Below are 13,917 nucleotides of genomic sequence, written 5' to 3'. Positions count from 1 at the left end.
AACACAACAATAATATTGAATAAAAGAAGAGAAACGATTTTTCCTCTCTCTACCTTGTGTTCTTGTTCATGTCACCAATGTAGAGAGATTAGGGTAAACGATTTAGGGGCTGCCCTTAAGGCAGCCTATTCTCTTCTCAAATCCACCTAAAATCTTCCTTATTTACTGTTTTATATAGCCTAGATTACTGATTCTTAATCCTCTTTCTCCTAAGTACACAAACTTGAGTGTTGTGATACTAGAAGAGGATAAGTCTCAAACTAGGCTGTTTGTTCCTCATAGATCCGATTTATATCTAGTATTTGGGGTCTATTGAGGTTGTTTGTGGGGAGTTCATCACAAGTTGATGTCCTCTCCTTCCCCCTTGAGAATGAGCTAGTTTGTTGTGGGTATAAGGAGATTCAATCCTTGGGAGTTGTCTCTCCTTTGTCAAGAGCCATCTCTCTTGAAATCCCAACATCACGGATGATGGTCTTCTTCTGCCGTTGGCGCAGAGAAGAAGAAATCCCCATTGCCATTGCTGGTCGAAGCTTCCTTCAGATCTCCTACAATTGGTGTTTGACCGCCTTCGTTTCGCAGATTTCCAACGAGCTAAATCAGTCTGTTCCTCTTGGCAATCAGTTTCAAGAAACTCTCAACCAAATAACCAAATCCCTTGGATGATTCGATTCCCTAAGGGCAACGATCCCGACCAAAACAATTACTGTCTCCTTTTCAACCCTGAAGAAAAATACAACATGTACAAAACTCCAAACCTAGGTAACGATTTCGCAAAGAGCTTTTGTGTTACGACTTATAGAAGCTGGCTTCTCATGCAACCTCAGTATAAATACATGGACGACCATTGGTTTAATCTTTATATCCTCGATCTTTTAACCGGCGAGAGAATCAATCTACCCACTTTTGAAACAGAGTATGGACTCACCTGTCCTGTATTATGGATCGATGAGAAAACCAAAGACCACCTAGTTATTGGAATGGCTGATGAAGACTATGCCATTTCTTTCAAGAAAGGTTACAACTCGTGGAAACAGATCCCAACCTTGTCAGGTATCGAAGGGTGTTTTAGCATGGTTTACAAGGATCACAAGCTCTATTGTCTCAACTATTATAAACTCAAGATCTTTGATTTTTCTGGAGACAACAATCCGGTTAGAGTTTTCAAAACTAGCGTAAGTGGGTGCTTAAAACAGCCAGGAGGTTCTTGCATGAGACTTCCTGGAATCCCATGGAAGGACCAGGCGGCTCACTCTAAGAAAAACTTGGTAGTCACGCTAACCGGAGATGTCTTAATCGTTAAGTGCTATCGTCCGAGTTTTTCCGTGATATGGGAATTTGAAATCTACAAGATGTTAGGGAACAACGAGTGGGAGGATGTTTTTTCTTTGGGAGACGAGGCGATGCTTTTGGATTTGGGTATCACAGTGCTTGCTAAGGACATGCAAGGAATCAAGAGCAATTCCATCTACTTCTCCAATGCTACTCCCTATTTCGAAGATCAATATGACAAAACCGAAATCTTCGTAGTCGACCTCGGTTCAAACGAGGTCGAACTACCCCACCGGTTTGTTTGCTCTTCCTTTCCCTGTTCCAGAGCTCGATGGTTCTTACCAAGTTTCAAACGATAATGATTTTTCTTCAGTCATTTCTTTTTATCTCTATCTATGCGTACGTATTCTTAATATTTAGTTGTTACAACATTTGGTAGAATATTTCGTTTTCTCTTTGACATATAGAGTAACAATAATTAATAATAAAAAAAACACTAGAAAAATGTGTAAAAGTAAGTTTGACATAGGGTGTGTTATCGATAATTAGGTCTGTGATTGTCTCCTTCTCTTGTGTGGTTTACCACGTACAAAGTCCCTACCCCTACCCCCATGGTTGTAGGCACTATATTGGAGTTGGAATGGTAGGTCTGATGGTTCTTGTATGGTCCGCGAGTAACCTCATTCTAGGATTCTATGATATTTATCTAATCTAGACAAAAATAAAATAAACTTGGTCAAAACTATGTTTAACGTAACAGTCAAGAAACAAGTATTAACACCAGTAAAATGATTAGATGTGGCTGGTCGCTATGGACTGCGAAAAGGCAGTGATGAGAAGTCACTTTTACTGCCACCCCAAAAACGGTTAATAGCTCTTATACAACGATCACACCAACCAAAATTAGTATAGCCGTAGTATTCATCTCTAAATTTAGCAAACCACCTCAAGCTTCCTTAATTCCTCCCAAGTAACTTCCACTGAGTGCGTGCTAACGCCTTCTTTTTGTCTTTTGTAAAATTCATGAAAGCAAATCTGTAACAAGAAACTATCAGTTTTTTTAGTTTACATATAACTTACAGTTTGTTGTCACAAATAAAGAAATTGGAGGAAGAAAGTCGCAAACCGTACCCTATGGAAACACCGGTTTCACACTCTATGGGAACAATAACCCTTGTGATCTCCCCACAAGAACCGAAATGGTTACTCAATGCATTCTTGAATTCATCCCTAGTAAGTTTAGAATTAATTAAATCCCTTGACGAAAATGGTTTTTTCATTGTTTCCCTCTGCCTCCTCACATTCAAAACCACAAGTAAATGTCGCTTGCTCCTTTTTCTTTGGGGTTTCTTTATCCTATATATAGACAAATTAAAGGAAACATGATTTAGTTTTTAAACAAATATGGCTATTTAAACAAAAACCATTCTGAATAAAAAAAAAAGGTAACAACTCAGCTCATGACTGTTTTCTTCTATCATATGTTATGTATATACTAAGAAAACACGAGGAAAGATTGTATATGTTAAAGGGAATTAGCATAATTATGTATGTTCATATCGTAAGAAGGTTGACTAGTCAGAGGCCTTAATGTTTCATCACACACACAACAAAGGTTTTGTGTTACTTTGAGAGAAATGGTATTATGGGAAGGTAGACGCATCTTGTTTTGAAGTCCACGATTATTGTGAGTTAAAGACAGTTGTAGTAGAGATTACATGTATTCCTTTTAGTCAAAAGTTAACACGTACTCCTTCATTTGGTATCTTCTGGACTGGCATATATAACATAAGTACAAGTTTATAACTTGCTTTATTTTGTTCATCAGTTGAATATAATTCATACTAACAAACAACTAATGAGCTAAGAGTGTCTGCCAAAACACATAATCGTAGAAAAAAAAACAAAAAACTGAAGAAGATACAGCAAACAACAAGTTTTTAGAGTACAAGAGACATGCAACGAAAATTAGCCAAAAACCCGGTTCTACATTTAAAGGACACCGACCAAGTGAGATCTTCAAAGAAGCTTTAGACCTTGCGGACTTGGATGTTATGTGTCGATTGAGATCGCCAGATTGGCTGTGTTCCACTCTGTACGATTGCTATTTCCTCTCCCTTCTTCACCATTCCTTGTTTCTGTTTCATCCAAAGTTACCAGTTCAAACTCTTTAGTCCCAATAAAACACTAAACGAAAGCTACACATTTAGTTGGGGGCAATGAATTTTACCAGTAGTGTAGCCAAAGCATTAGCAAAAGTTTCTTCTGCATCATCTGTGAACTCCATATATATGGGGCATACGCCTTGATACAAAGCTAATCTTTGTTGTATCTTTTTCCTGCATAGCAAAACCTCTACTGTGAGTTCCTAAACAAAACACTTGTCACAGTCATTGATCTAAAAGAATAAAAATGGAATACTTACTCATTTGTGAAGGCATAGATTGTGCCGGAAGGACGATAGTGACTTAGCAATATAGCCATGAAACCAGTTCTGGTGAAGACAACAGTTGAAGTGCCAAGTGTGTTTGACATCATGGTTGCATGGTATGCAAACATCTCACTCATATGGTTCTACAGAGATTAAAAAGAATGTTCTTGTTAGAACAGATTAGATAGCAATTAAACTTCACTGCATAAAAATACTCAATGGTGCAGAGTTTCACGAGTAGAGAATCAGGCGCGGCTTACCTTGAAGGCTTGACCAAGATTAGGTGGCATTTCACCGCTAGTAATGGTCGCTTCTGTTCGCAATGCAACTGTGTGCATCACTCCAGCAGCTTTCAACGGGAACCTGATACCAAGTAAAGTTCAGAATTGTGCATTTATACTAAATCAGTAGATTAGCTGAAAAGTTCAGAATTGTGCATTTATACTAAATCAGTAGAGTAGCTGAAAAGAATCTGCCACTTACTTTCCGTGAGCAGTTTCTCCTGAAAGCATAACTGCATCAGCACCTTCTCTAACAGCGATAGCAATATCTGAGACCTCTGCCCGGGTTGGAGTTGGATGAACTATCATACTCTCAAGCATGTTAGTCGCAACAATAACAGCTTTTCCCATGCTACGGCATAGGTTAATGATCTTCTCCTGTATTTTCAAAAATAAAATCAGAGTTATAACTGCAAGAAAATTTGCCACAAGTTCTATATCTATGGAAATTGAAAAACTCAGTTTTTTGGTTTATCTTAAATGAGAGGCAAGCACTAACCTGAAGAATGGGGACTTCTTCAATTGGAAGCTCAGCACCAAGATCACCTCTAGCAACCATTGCCTGGAAGACATACACATAATCAAATTAGACAATCACATGAACAAGGGCCATTCCAACCAGAATTTATATTGCAGTAACACCAAACTCATTTTCACTACATCCTCTAAATATTTTGTTTGACCTAACAATGTCCAATCACAAAGGGAAATTATGAACTGCAAGGCATATAAATGTAAGGAAAGAACAAATTAGAGAAGAAAAGATCACCCCATCTGATGCTGTGATAATGGAGTGCAAGTTAGGTATGGAGTCAGCACTTTCAATCTTCACTATCACGTGTATATCGGCACCACAATCTGCACATAATTGTAACAAACAATCTCAAGATTAGAACAAAAATGAAAAATCATAGGCAAAAAATTAACTAGGACAGGATTGTGGTTCCACATATTTACTTTGAAGGTATTTCTTCAATTCGTGTACCACTTGAGCATCTTTGACAAAGGAAACCGCATAGAAGTCAACTTTGTTCTCCACTCCAAATTTAATATCCTCCCAATCCTTCTCTGCGAGAAGGAAATAATTACACAAATATAAGCATCAGAATAAGATCTTTCAGACTTAAATATGCAACAATTCAATGAAAGCAACAAGAATAAGTGAAAAAGAGAGTTAACACAGAAAGTCTAACCAGTGATTGAAGGTAATGTTGCACTCTTTCCTCGGACATTCAAGTGTCTCCTTGACTTAAGTTCTCCACCATCAACAACTTCACATTTGACAGAGTCTTTGGTCTTAGACTTCACCATAAACGACATCATACCACCTGGAAACATAGTAGTATAACCATCAATATAGTGGAAAAGACTAAACCAAGTGCATCTCTTTCAGAGGCATGTCAAAGGAGAACTAAAACCCTTTTACACCAAATATTAAGATCTACATACCATCAACAAGGAGCATGTCACCGGCTTCCACATCATTGACGAAATCATCATAGTTAACACTGACACAAGTTGGTGTGCTGACACCTCTCTCAATAGTAAAAGTAAACTCTTGACCTGGATCTAACATAATTGGTTGAGGTAAATCCCCACTCCTAACTTCTGGACCCTATGGAACAATGAAACTAATCTCGTCAAACAAGATACAGGGACGCAAAAACCTGCCAAGCAAATAGATAAAAATGAATTGAGATAAAATTGGGAAACAAGAACAAACCTTGGTGTCAAGCATGATAGCAATGGTGTTGTCTTTAGTCTGTGCATTATATTCTTTAACCAAATCAATAACCTTCTTATGTGAAGCATGATCACCATGAGACATGTTCATCCTAGCAACATTCATCCCAGCTTCAGCCAATTTCCATATCATCTCTCTTGTGTTGGTAGAAGGACCAACGGTGCAAACAATCTTTGTCTTCCTCCTTACTGTCGGCTTCGACCACATCCCTACCGATGTATCACCAAACTGCTGCATCTCCAACAACCTCTCTAGCTGCTCCTCTCTCTAAATCCACATTGAACCAAAACAAAACAAAAAAAAAGGAAAAATATATAATCAGCTCACAAAATAATCAATGCAGATATGAAATCTACACAAAGCATCAAAACATTCTCAGTAAAACCTAAACCATAGACTTAAAGCTGTCACATCCAACATCAATTCGAAATGGATAGTTATTACTGAAAAAAATATCAAATTGAAAGACAAAACCCAACACCCAGAAAGACAAAACACATAGCCACATTCAAAAACCATTGTCAATACCAAAAAGCATACTAAGGCTTATTACACATACGTTAGGCACATCCTCAGGAGAAACAGGAATCACTTCAGTCTCAACACGAGCAGATCTCACAGTGGTATCAACCACTCTTCTGCTTCTCAAAGAGACTCTCCCACTTCTCTTCGCTTCGTTTCCAAGAACCTTCACTGCGAAACTCGCCGGCTTCAGAAGCTTCTCGGATCTTGTGGAGACAGATCCACCGTTGTTGGAACACAAGATAGAGCCTTGAATCGACCTTGTAGCAACCACTTGAGCCATTTCTGTTTCCGAAGCGACAAAGGATCAATGAATTCGAAGAATTGAGAGAGTTGTAAAAGAATGAGAGAGAGAGAGAGAGAGAGAGAGAGAGAGAGAGAGAGAGAGAGAGAGAGAGAGGTGTCGTAAAGCTGAGAGAGAGTAGTGAATGAAGGATTTGGTTCTTTTCGGCGGAACTTACAAAGACGAAGAAGAAGAAAGTGTCTCTTTGCTTAGTTGGTATCGAAACGTGACAAATCATTTAAGTAGTTGGGAAATTTTAATTAGAAGTACAAACAAAAAAAAAAATAAGACAAAACACAAAACGACGGCGTATTAGTTGGCCCAATTGATAAGCCCATTAATACCATATGGGCCAAATCTCTGCGTTTTGTTTTGACTTTTGACTTTTTGAGGATTGCGAAATGGCGGGAAAATGTCTGGAGCTATTCGCGCTCACAAAGAGCCCTAATCACTGATGAGAAGCTGAGCCATTTTTGTTTATTTTCGTCTGTTCGATGTTTATGATTCGATTCGATACAATCTCTGATTAATTTCGTAATTTTGATTTCAATTTTGTAATCTGAAGAAGAAGAAGAAGATGGATGTGGAAGAGAGAATATCAACGAAGAAAAAAATGGATTTGGAGGGTTTATCAGTAATCTGCAGCGATCTAGGAGTACCCGAGGAAGACGACGATAGAAGACGAATTGGGTACTCCAAAAGCGAGTACTGTCTCGATAATTTGAAAGATTTACTTAGATTCCTGAGACGCGACGATCCTGAGAGCAGACAAGTTTTTAAACAAGTCTGTTCTTGGAACATAGTCGCTAAAGATTTGATTCCGATCATTGAACATTACCAAGATGAGCATAGCTTAGTTTTAAATGCAGGTAACTTTTGTTTTTTGGTATCCATTAAAATAAAATTTGTAATTTTTTTGCTGATGAGATTTGTTGTGGATTCAGTTAAGGTGTTGGTGTTTCTTACGATGCCTATAGAGACTTCTTCAGATGATATCCCTCAGCAGTTAGAGTATCTATGGGGTTTAAAGTCTGCGATTACTTTTAGTAACATTGTTCCAGTGATTGTGTCTTTGCTTGAAGCTCCTCTCGAGAGCTTGGAATTGTAAGTTTATATAACTCGTTGTTGTGTTTTAAGTACTTGCTGAGTGAGTGAGTGAGTGAGTACGAACCCTTTGTGAACTGATGTTTATGGTTTACAGAGATGTGTTCAGTGAGGAAGATTGGAAATTGGTTCAGCTTGTGCTTACTTTATTCCGGAATTTGCTGGCTATTCATGAGATTTCTCCGATTCAGAAAGCTGGTGAATCGACTTGTTATTTTTTGTCGCTGAGGGATCAGTTTCTTGAACTTTTGTCTCGTGAGAATGTGATGGATATATTTCTTGTGATAACTCAGACTATTGAAGGTTTTAATAGTTTGTTGAGGCATGACAACTTACTTCTCCTTGAAATTTATCATTATATTCTTTTGGGTCAAGACATGGAGCTTATTGCAAAGGCTCCTGAGAAGGTTAGTGTTTCAACTGGATCAATAAGATTTCTAAGATTGGAACATGTTTTTTTTTTCTTTGGTATTGATGGTGACGTCGATCATCACGTTTTGTTTTGGCAGTTGGATCAAGGGAAGAAAGCTTCTATTGATAGTTTGAAGACATTGATGAAGGAGGAGGAAGTGAAACGAAAGCTTGCAAGACTCAACAATATGAGTCAGCGTCATTCCAAATTTGGTGGGACATTCACCCGGGTTACCATGGTATTGTTTCTTGCAATGATTCTTAACTGTTTTTGTTGTGTAAAAGTTGGTGGTTTAAATGAGATTTTTTTTTATAGGATGGCACTAAAGCTGTACTAAAGGGAATACCTTCTACTGCGGAGAGCACAATGCTAAAGCCTCAGCAAGGTCGTGGAGCCGCAGAAAAGATTGTCTGGGAACATGGACCAATGTCCGTGACAAATGACAATGTTTTGAAGTTGCTGCATGAATTCATCAATCAGTTTATGTCAGGAGGATATAATGGTATGTAGCACACTAGAACAGTGATATTTTGCTTGTACTTTGTTTCAAACACCCTGATGCTGATACCAGTGTACCATACCTCTTAGTTCTGATGCAGTCAGTATGTGAAGATATTGAAAAGGAGCATCCCTCCATTCAAAATAGCGACATCATTACTTTCTTTCAAGTTGCACAGTCCGTCACCTCTTTTCAATTTCACAAGTCCTCGGCTTCTAATGTGAGTAATTGAGCTACGTTCTTTGGTTTTATCTCCCTCTCATATTTAAGTTGCTATGCATTTAATTTCTTTCCTTACTACAAGGCTGAATCTCCGTTATTTTATGGTTGTCTGGTCTCTTTTACAGCCAGCAACAAGATCGGAAGAAACTTCTGAACTCTCGACCAATCAGAATGCTGGTGTAAACTGTTCTAAGAATGACATTTGTGCGCCAATTGCAGCAACGATTAACGACAGAATGTTTTTACTTGTCATTTCAAAATGGCGCAGTGCATTTGATGGTCTGAAGGAAACTAAAGAATTTAAGTTTTTATCTGCAGCAGGTTCTCTTATGAAAACCATGGTATGCAATATTCATGCATTAATCTATTGTTGCTTCTGCATTTTGTTTAGCAATTAATAGCCCTACTCATGATGTGCATTGTTCACCTGCTTTTCAATGCAGCTTTGCTTGTTAGATCTGGTAATTAGATTGCAACCTGAAGACTCTAGAGAAGCTTTTACTGTTCGCATATTGCTTTATAAGTTGTTTTATGACCAAACTGACCAAGGGATGTGCCAGTTCATCCTGAATCTGGTGAGAAGTTTTGACACGCATAAGCAACCTAAAAGGTTGGCCTCTGCTTCTGTTACTTATATTTCCAGAATCTTGCGGTCATGTAGTATCTTGCAACAAGTGATTTGTCAATTCTTGTAGTGTGATACATATAATTTGTGAATCTTGGAACATATAACATAATCATGACACACAGAACGCATATGTTCTTGTTTGACTTGTTAAATGTTTAACTGAAAAGCTCATTTTAATGACAGGACATGTATGTTCTTTATTGTAAATTTAACTTGCTTGTAATTACTTTTATTTTTTGCCAGTGAGCTTGGAGATCTGGTGGAAAGCATCCATGTAATAGTAGGCCTTATGGAAAACCTTCAAGGGCGTGGAACTTTGAGGGTATGTAACTGCTTGGATATGAAACTCTTATTAGATTAGATAGAAAGCTTTATTAACATGCATTACGAGAATAAACGCAATATTTCAACCAAATGTCTGTTTCATGCCCCAGGTTTCAAAAAAATCAAGGAAGGCAAGAAAGAAAAAACCCATGGGAAAGAAGGAGGCCACAGTGCATGACCTGTCTGAAAAACATCCAGGTACTTCAAATGAAGCTAGCACTGCAAAAAGCATACCGGTGGTTGATTCGACAGTTTCAACGGAGAATGGACCAATGGATGTGCCTCCCAATAACCCAGGGGCATCAAACCTAAGGACTGAAGCTGATGAAACTCAACAAACGCACAGCCCTAAGTCAAATCATGTGGTCGATGATCTGTCTTGCGGCAGTGACGATTCTTCTGACGGCGAAGAGCAAACAGCAACAGATGAAGTTGATTTTAAGGTTTCCACATTTATTTCTGCTTTTGCCAGCAACAGCATCATTCAAAACCTTTGCTGGTTGCTTAAGTTTTACAAAACCAACCCAAACCAGACGAATCACCACATAATAAGCATACTGCGGAGGATTACAGAAGACTTGGAGCTCTCTCCCATGTTGTATCAGGTCAGTGTTTTAAATTATATCCCAGATTGCTACATTTCTTAGTTAACTTTTTGCATCTTCCTCACTACTTTATTGGGTTAATTTCGCAGCTTTCACTGGTAATAACATTCCATAAGATCCTTGATGAGCAGAAATCTTGTCCCTGCAAAGACTATGAAAATATAGTTACCTTCCTGACAGATCTGGTTAGAAATATGTTGAAGAAAATGAAGTCACAGCCTCTTCTCTTTGTTGAAATTCTCTTCTCAAAGACTCGCAAAGAATGCCATTACATAAATGCTGAATATATGTTGCATGAGCTTGGCCATCTAAGAAAACAAATGGGAAAGCAAGAAAAGGTCGCCGGAACCGAGGAAAATGATATACCATCAGAGAAAGGATGGACTCGCCGAAGCTTAGCAGATGCTCTAGGTGATGATGAAGCTGATGTCGTGATTTCTTATGATCAAGGATTTCAAAAGTAAGAAAGTGTTCCATCTTGTAGAAGAGAAACTCCTTATGATATTAGTGTTTGTGCCTTATGTTTCTTGTTAGCTGGATATACTGTTTACCTTTATTTCCTAAGGCATGCAACTTTTTTCATGCTGCAGTGAAGAAGATCACATGGTGGAAGATGATTCTGCAGGACCATCTAAAAGAAAGCGAAGACTTGTTCTTGATGGTGATATGGAAATAAAAATTAAAGACCTATACGAAAGGTATGTTTTGTTTGACGAGAAGAGTAGTTGCTGAACAGAAATCATTCTCTATAAAGTGCACTTCTACTCTTAGTTATAAGCATTGATTCATGGTTTTGATTTCATGAGCATTGGACTCAGATTTCTACATATGAGCCAACATGTGGCATGTGCTACAGTTTGGTTTAATTGGCTGCTTAATTGATATGTTGCAGGTTCAAAGATGATAAAAATTGCAGCCGGCTAATTGCTGAAAATTTGGATCCTGATGGTGGAATCTCTGCTGCACAAGTAACCAACAAGCTTAAACTGCTAGGTCTAGAAATAAGGAAAAGGCTTCGGCGTGGTGATAGCTCTATCCAAGCAAATGAAGGCAGTAATGGAAATGATGATCCAGATCACCTGGATGCAACATCACTACAGCAATCTTCGTGAGTATCTATCTCTTAGAGTTGATGGAATTTCGAGACTTAAAACACATCTAGTTTTGGATTATAACGGCTCTTCTCTACTGCTTTTGAAACAGAAACACCAGAAAGAGAGGGAGTTCCTTTAGCAAAGAACAAGAAACACGTATTAAGGAACTATACGAGAAGTGAGTGTCAAATTTCGCCTCTGCATAAACTCTTTCTTTGCAATAGTTTTATTGACTCTGTTGTTTTTCTACTATTGTCTATGTGCAGGTTCAAGGACCAAAACCGCTGTTGTTATTTGATTGCCAATGAATTGGGGTCTGAAAAAAAATATACTACTGCCCAGGTTTCACGTAAATTAAAGCAACTTGGTCTCCGTCTTCCTCGTCGTAAGAAGTCTGAAGCTGGTATGAAGCTGAAAGACGACCATGATGAATCTGCTGCAGATGAATCCGACAATGAAACATTACTAGCCTTCAAGAACAGGTAACTAAATGTTATAACAAGATTTGCTAATGACTCCCCTCAAGATCAAACTTGGTTTCTTGATTTCTTGAACGATGTGAATTAATACCTGAGAGTTGTCTTCGTCTGCAGGAAGAGCAAAAAAAATCAGAAGAACAAGCAGCACACAAGATCAAGCGATGAGATCACTTTAGGTGGTTCTGAAGACAACACAGAAAGGTAAAACCCTCCCCTCATTTTGTCTACGCATCGGGTTTATAGACAAGATTTACTCAGAATTAAAACGAACTTCTGAGCTTGGTCTCACAAGTAAGTCTCATAAATGTCACACTTTTTCAAACTAGGAATGAAACTAGTCCGCATGTGCCTACCTCTGATGAAGAAGAGAACAATGATCAAGACTTCATCACCCGGGAAAGTAGAGACTCTGAAACAGATGTTCACATCAGCGACACTGCTCCTTCTACTCCATCTCCAGAAGATCCAAATCTTTCATCAGATCATGAACTGGAGGATGATGAGTTAGCAGATTCCGGTGATGACTCCGCAGCTGGTGGTGCCACCCTCACTCAAAGCCCGCTTAGTAGGAGAAAAATGAAGATGGTACTTGATGAGGATGACTGAAGATAAGAGGGCTCCCATCTTATTTTGTTTCATGGAAAACAAATCCATATGAAATAAACCTTTACTGTTAAGTAATGTATAGAAAATTAGAAAAGAACATACCAGCCACTGTAACTTTTTTGAGGAAATTTTGGTTTTTAATATTGTTCTAGTGTCTTGTTCATTTGTTCAGATTTGTTATTGGTTGGTTAGGGAGACATTCATAGTCCAACGATTCAAACTACTGGACAAAGCAGAAGATAAGAACGATCATGGTTTTGGTGTGTTTTCCTTTTTAAAGGTGTTTCGTTTCTTAGGTCGCAATTAAAAACAAAAACTATTTTTAATTTTTTATCATGGTTTTTTATTGCGTGTGGAAAAAAAAAGGAAAACATATACCATATCCTTATAGGAATCACAATTATGGATCCCTATAAAACACGAAACAAACTTTTTTTAACTCAAACCTTATCTCTGTATACAGATCGTCGTCGTCTTCTTCTCCTCTGTCGCACCACGATTTCTAGGGTTTCTTTCGCACGTCAAATTTATAAACCCTCTGGTTCCTCTCATTCTCTCTCTAGGGCAGAAGATGTCAGTCACGGCAGGAGTGAGTGATACCATAATCACTATAAGGGAAAAACTACGTGGTAAGATTGGACGGACAAAAGTAAAAAGATATTGGCCTGGAAAAGCTCCCGAGTGGGCAGAGGAAGAAAAAGAAGAAGATGTTGCGATACACAAGGTTTTTGTTTTGGATTGGAAGGATGATCCGAGGCTGCGACGTTTAGCTCAGGCAAGAACAGAAAACCGTGAACAAGTTATAGCTGATCATCGGCGAATTAGACAGGCTGAGATTATATCTACAGATCAAGAAGAGGAAGAATTGAGGAACCAAGAGACTAGAGACGAGGAAGAAGATGAAGAACGAAGAAGAAGAATCAAAGAAGAGAATCTTGAAAGAAATCAAGAGGAGGATGTACAAGAAGAAGAAGAGCTACAAGATGAAGATGAAGACGAATACGAGACTGATGATTCAGAAGAAGAGACGATGCATGTTCATGCCATGATCAAGCCTTTTTATGTACGAAAAGCTGCGAGAGATACAATAGCTGAGCGTAAGCGGCTTGAGGCTGAAGTAGAAGCTTTTAAGGAACTAGCAAAGAAAAAACTTGAGATAAGAAAGATAGAGACGAAGCAAATAGTAGTTGAGGAACTTAAGAAAGATGAAGAGATACTAAAGAACATGTTACTGGAGGAAGATGTGGAAACTGATGATGAAACCAATGAAGCTGAAGAGTACGAAGTTTGGAGGACAAGAGAGCTCGCTAGGATCAAGAGAGAAAGAGATGCAAGGGAAGGTATGTTGAGAGTTAGGGTTGTTGCGATGGATTTAAACGGGCCAAACGTATTAAGCCCGTTTAATAAATTATAG

General features: G+C 38.4%; 4 protein-coding genes across 4 annotated transcripts; 3 read left to right on the top strand and 1 right to left on the bottom strand.

The window, feature by feature from the left end:
* On the top strand, window positions 450-1,631 carry LOC104753504 (putative F-box protein At5g66830; the record flags this gene model as incomplete). Its single annotated transcript, XM_010475751.2, has 1 exon — window positions 450-1,631. A coding segment is annotated over one exon (1,179 nt), but the record flags the coding sequence as incomplete, so codon positions are not given.
* Window positions 3,052-6,743, bottom strand: LOC104728055 (plastidial pyruvate kinase 2). Its single transcript, XM_010447100.2, has 12 exons — window positions 6,285-6,743; window positions 5,705-5,992; window positions 5,431-5,596; window positions 5,175-5,309; window positions 4,939-5,049; window positions 4,751-4,839; window positions 4,481-4,543; window positions 4,184-4,359; window positions 3,961-4,063; window positions 3,695-3,843; window positions 3,500-3,608; window positions 3,052-3,407 (listed from the first exon to the last, which is right to left on the bottom strand). Exons 1-12 carry the CDS (start codon window positions 6,528-6,530, stop codon window positions 3,300-3,302), a joined length of 1,743 nt encoding a protein of 580 aa, XP_010445402.1. The 5' UTR covers window positions 6,531-6,743; the 3' UTR covers window positions 3,052-3,299.
* On the top strand, window positions 7,108-12,774 carry LOC104728048 (protein timeless homolog). The gene is made up of 17 exons (XM_010447093.2): window positions 7,108-7,399; window positions 7,475-7,634; window positions 7,732-8,041; window positions 8,144-8,284; window positions 8,362-8,548; window positions 8,635-8,765; window positions 8,893-9,108; window positions 9,211-9,377; window positions 9,639-9,717; window positions 9,830-10,324; window positions 10,414-10,784; window positions 10,915-11,022; window positions 11,217-11,432; window positions 11,528-11,596; window positions 11,685-11,900; window positions 12,012-12,098; window positions 12,224-12,774. The coding sequence occupies exons 1-17, from the start codon at window positions 7,108-7,110 to the stop codon at window positions 12,501-12,503; spliced, it is 3,525 nt and encodes a 1,174-aa protein (XP_010445395.1). The 3' UTR covers window positions 12,504-12,774.
* LOC104753495 (microfibrillar-associated protein 1-like) lies at window positions 13,075-13,917 on the top strand. The gene has a single exon (XM_010475743.1). The coding sequence runs from the start codon at window positions 13,075-13,077 to the stop codon at window positions 13,915-13,917; it is 843 nt and encodes a 280-aa protein (XP_010474045.1).

Source organism: Camelina sativa, chromosome 2 (genome assembly GCF_000633955.1).
Source record: "Camelina sativa cultivar DH55 chromosome 2, Cs, whole genome shotgun sequence".
NCBI lineage: Eukaryota > Viridiplantae > Streptophyta > Magnoliopsida > Brassicales > Brassicaceae > Camelina > Camelina sativa.
The sequence above is the reverse complement of the archived record's forward strand: the minus strand, read 5'-3'. Positions and strand labels throughout refer to the sequence as shown.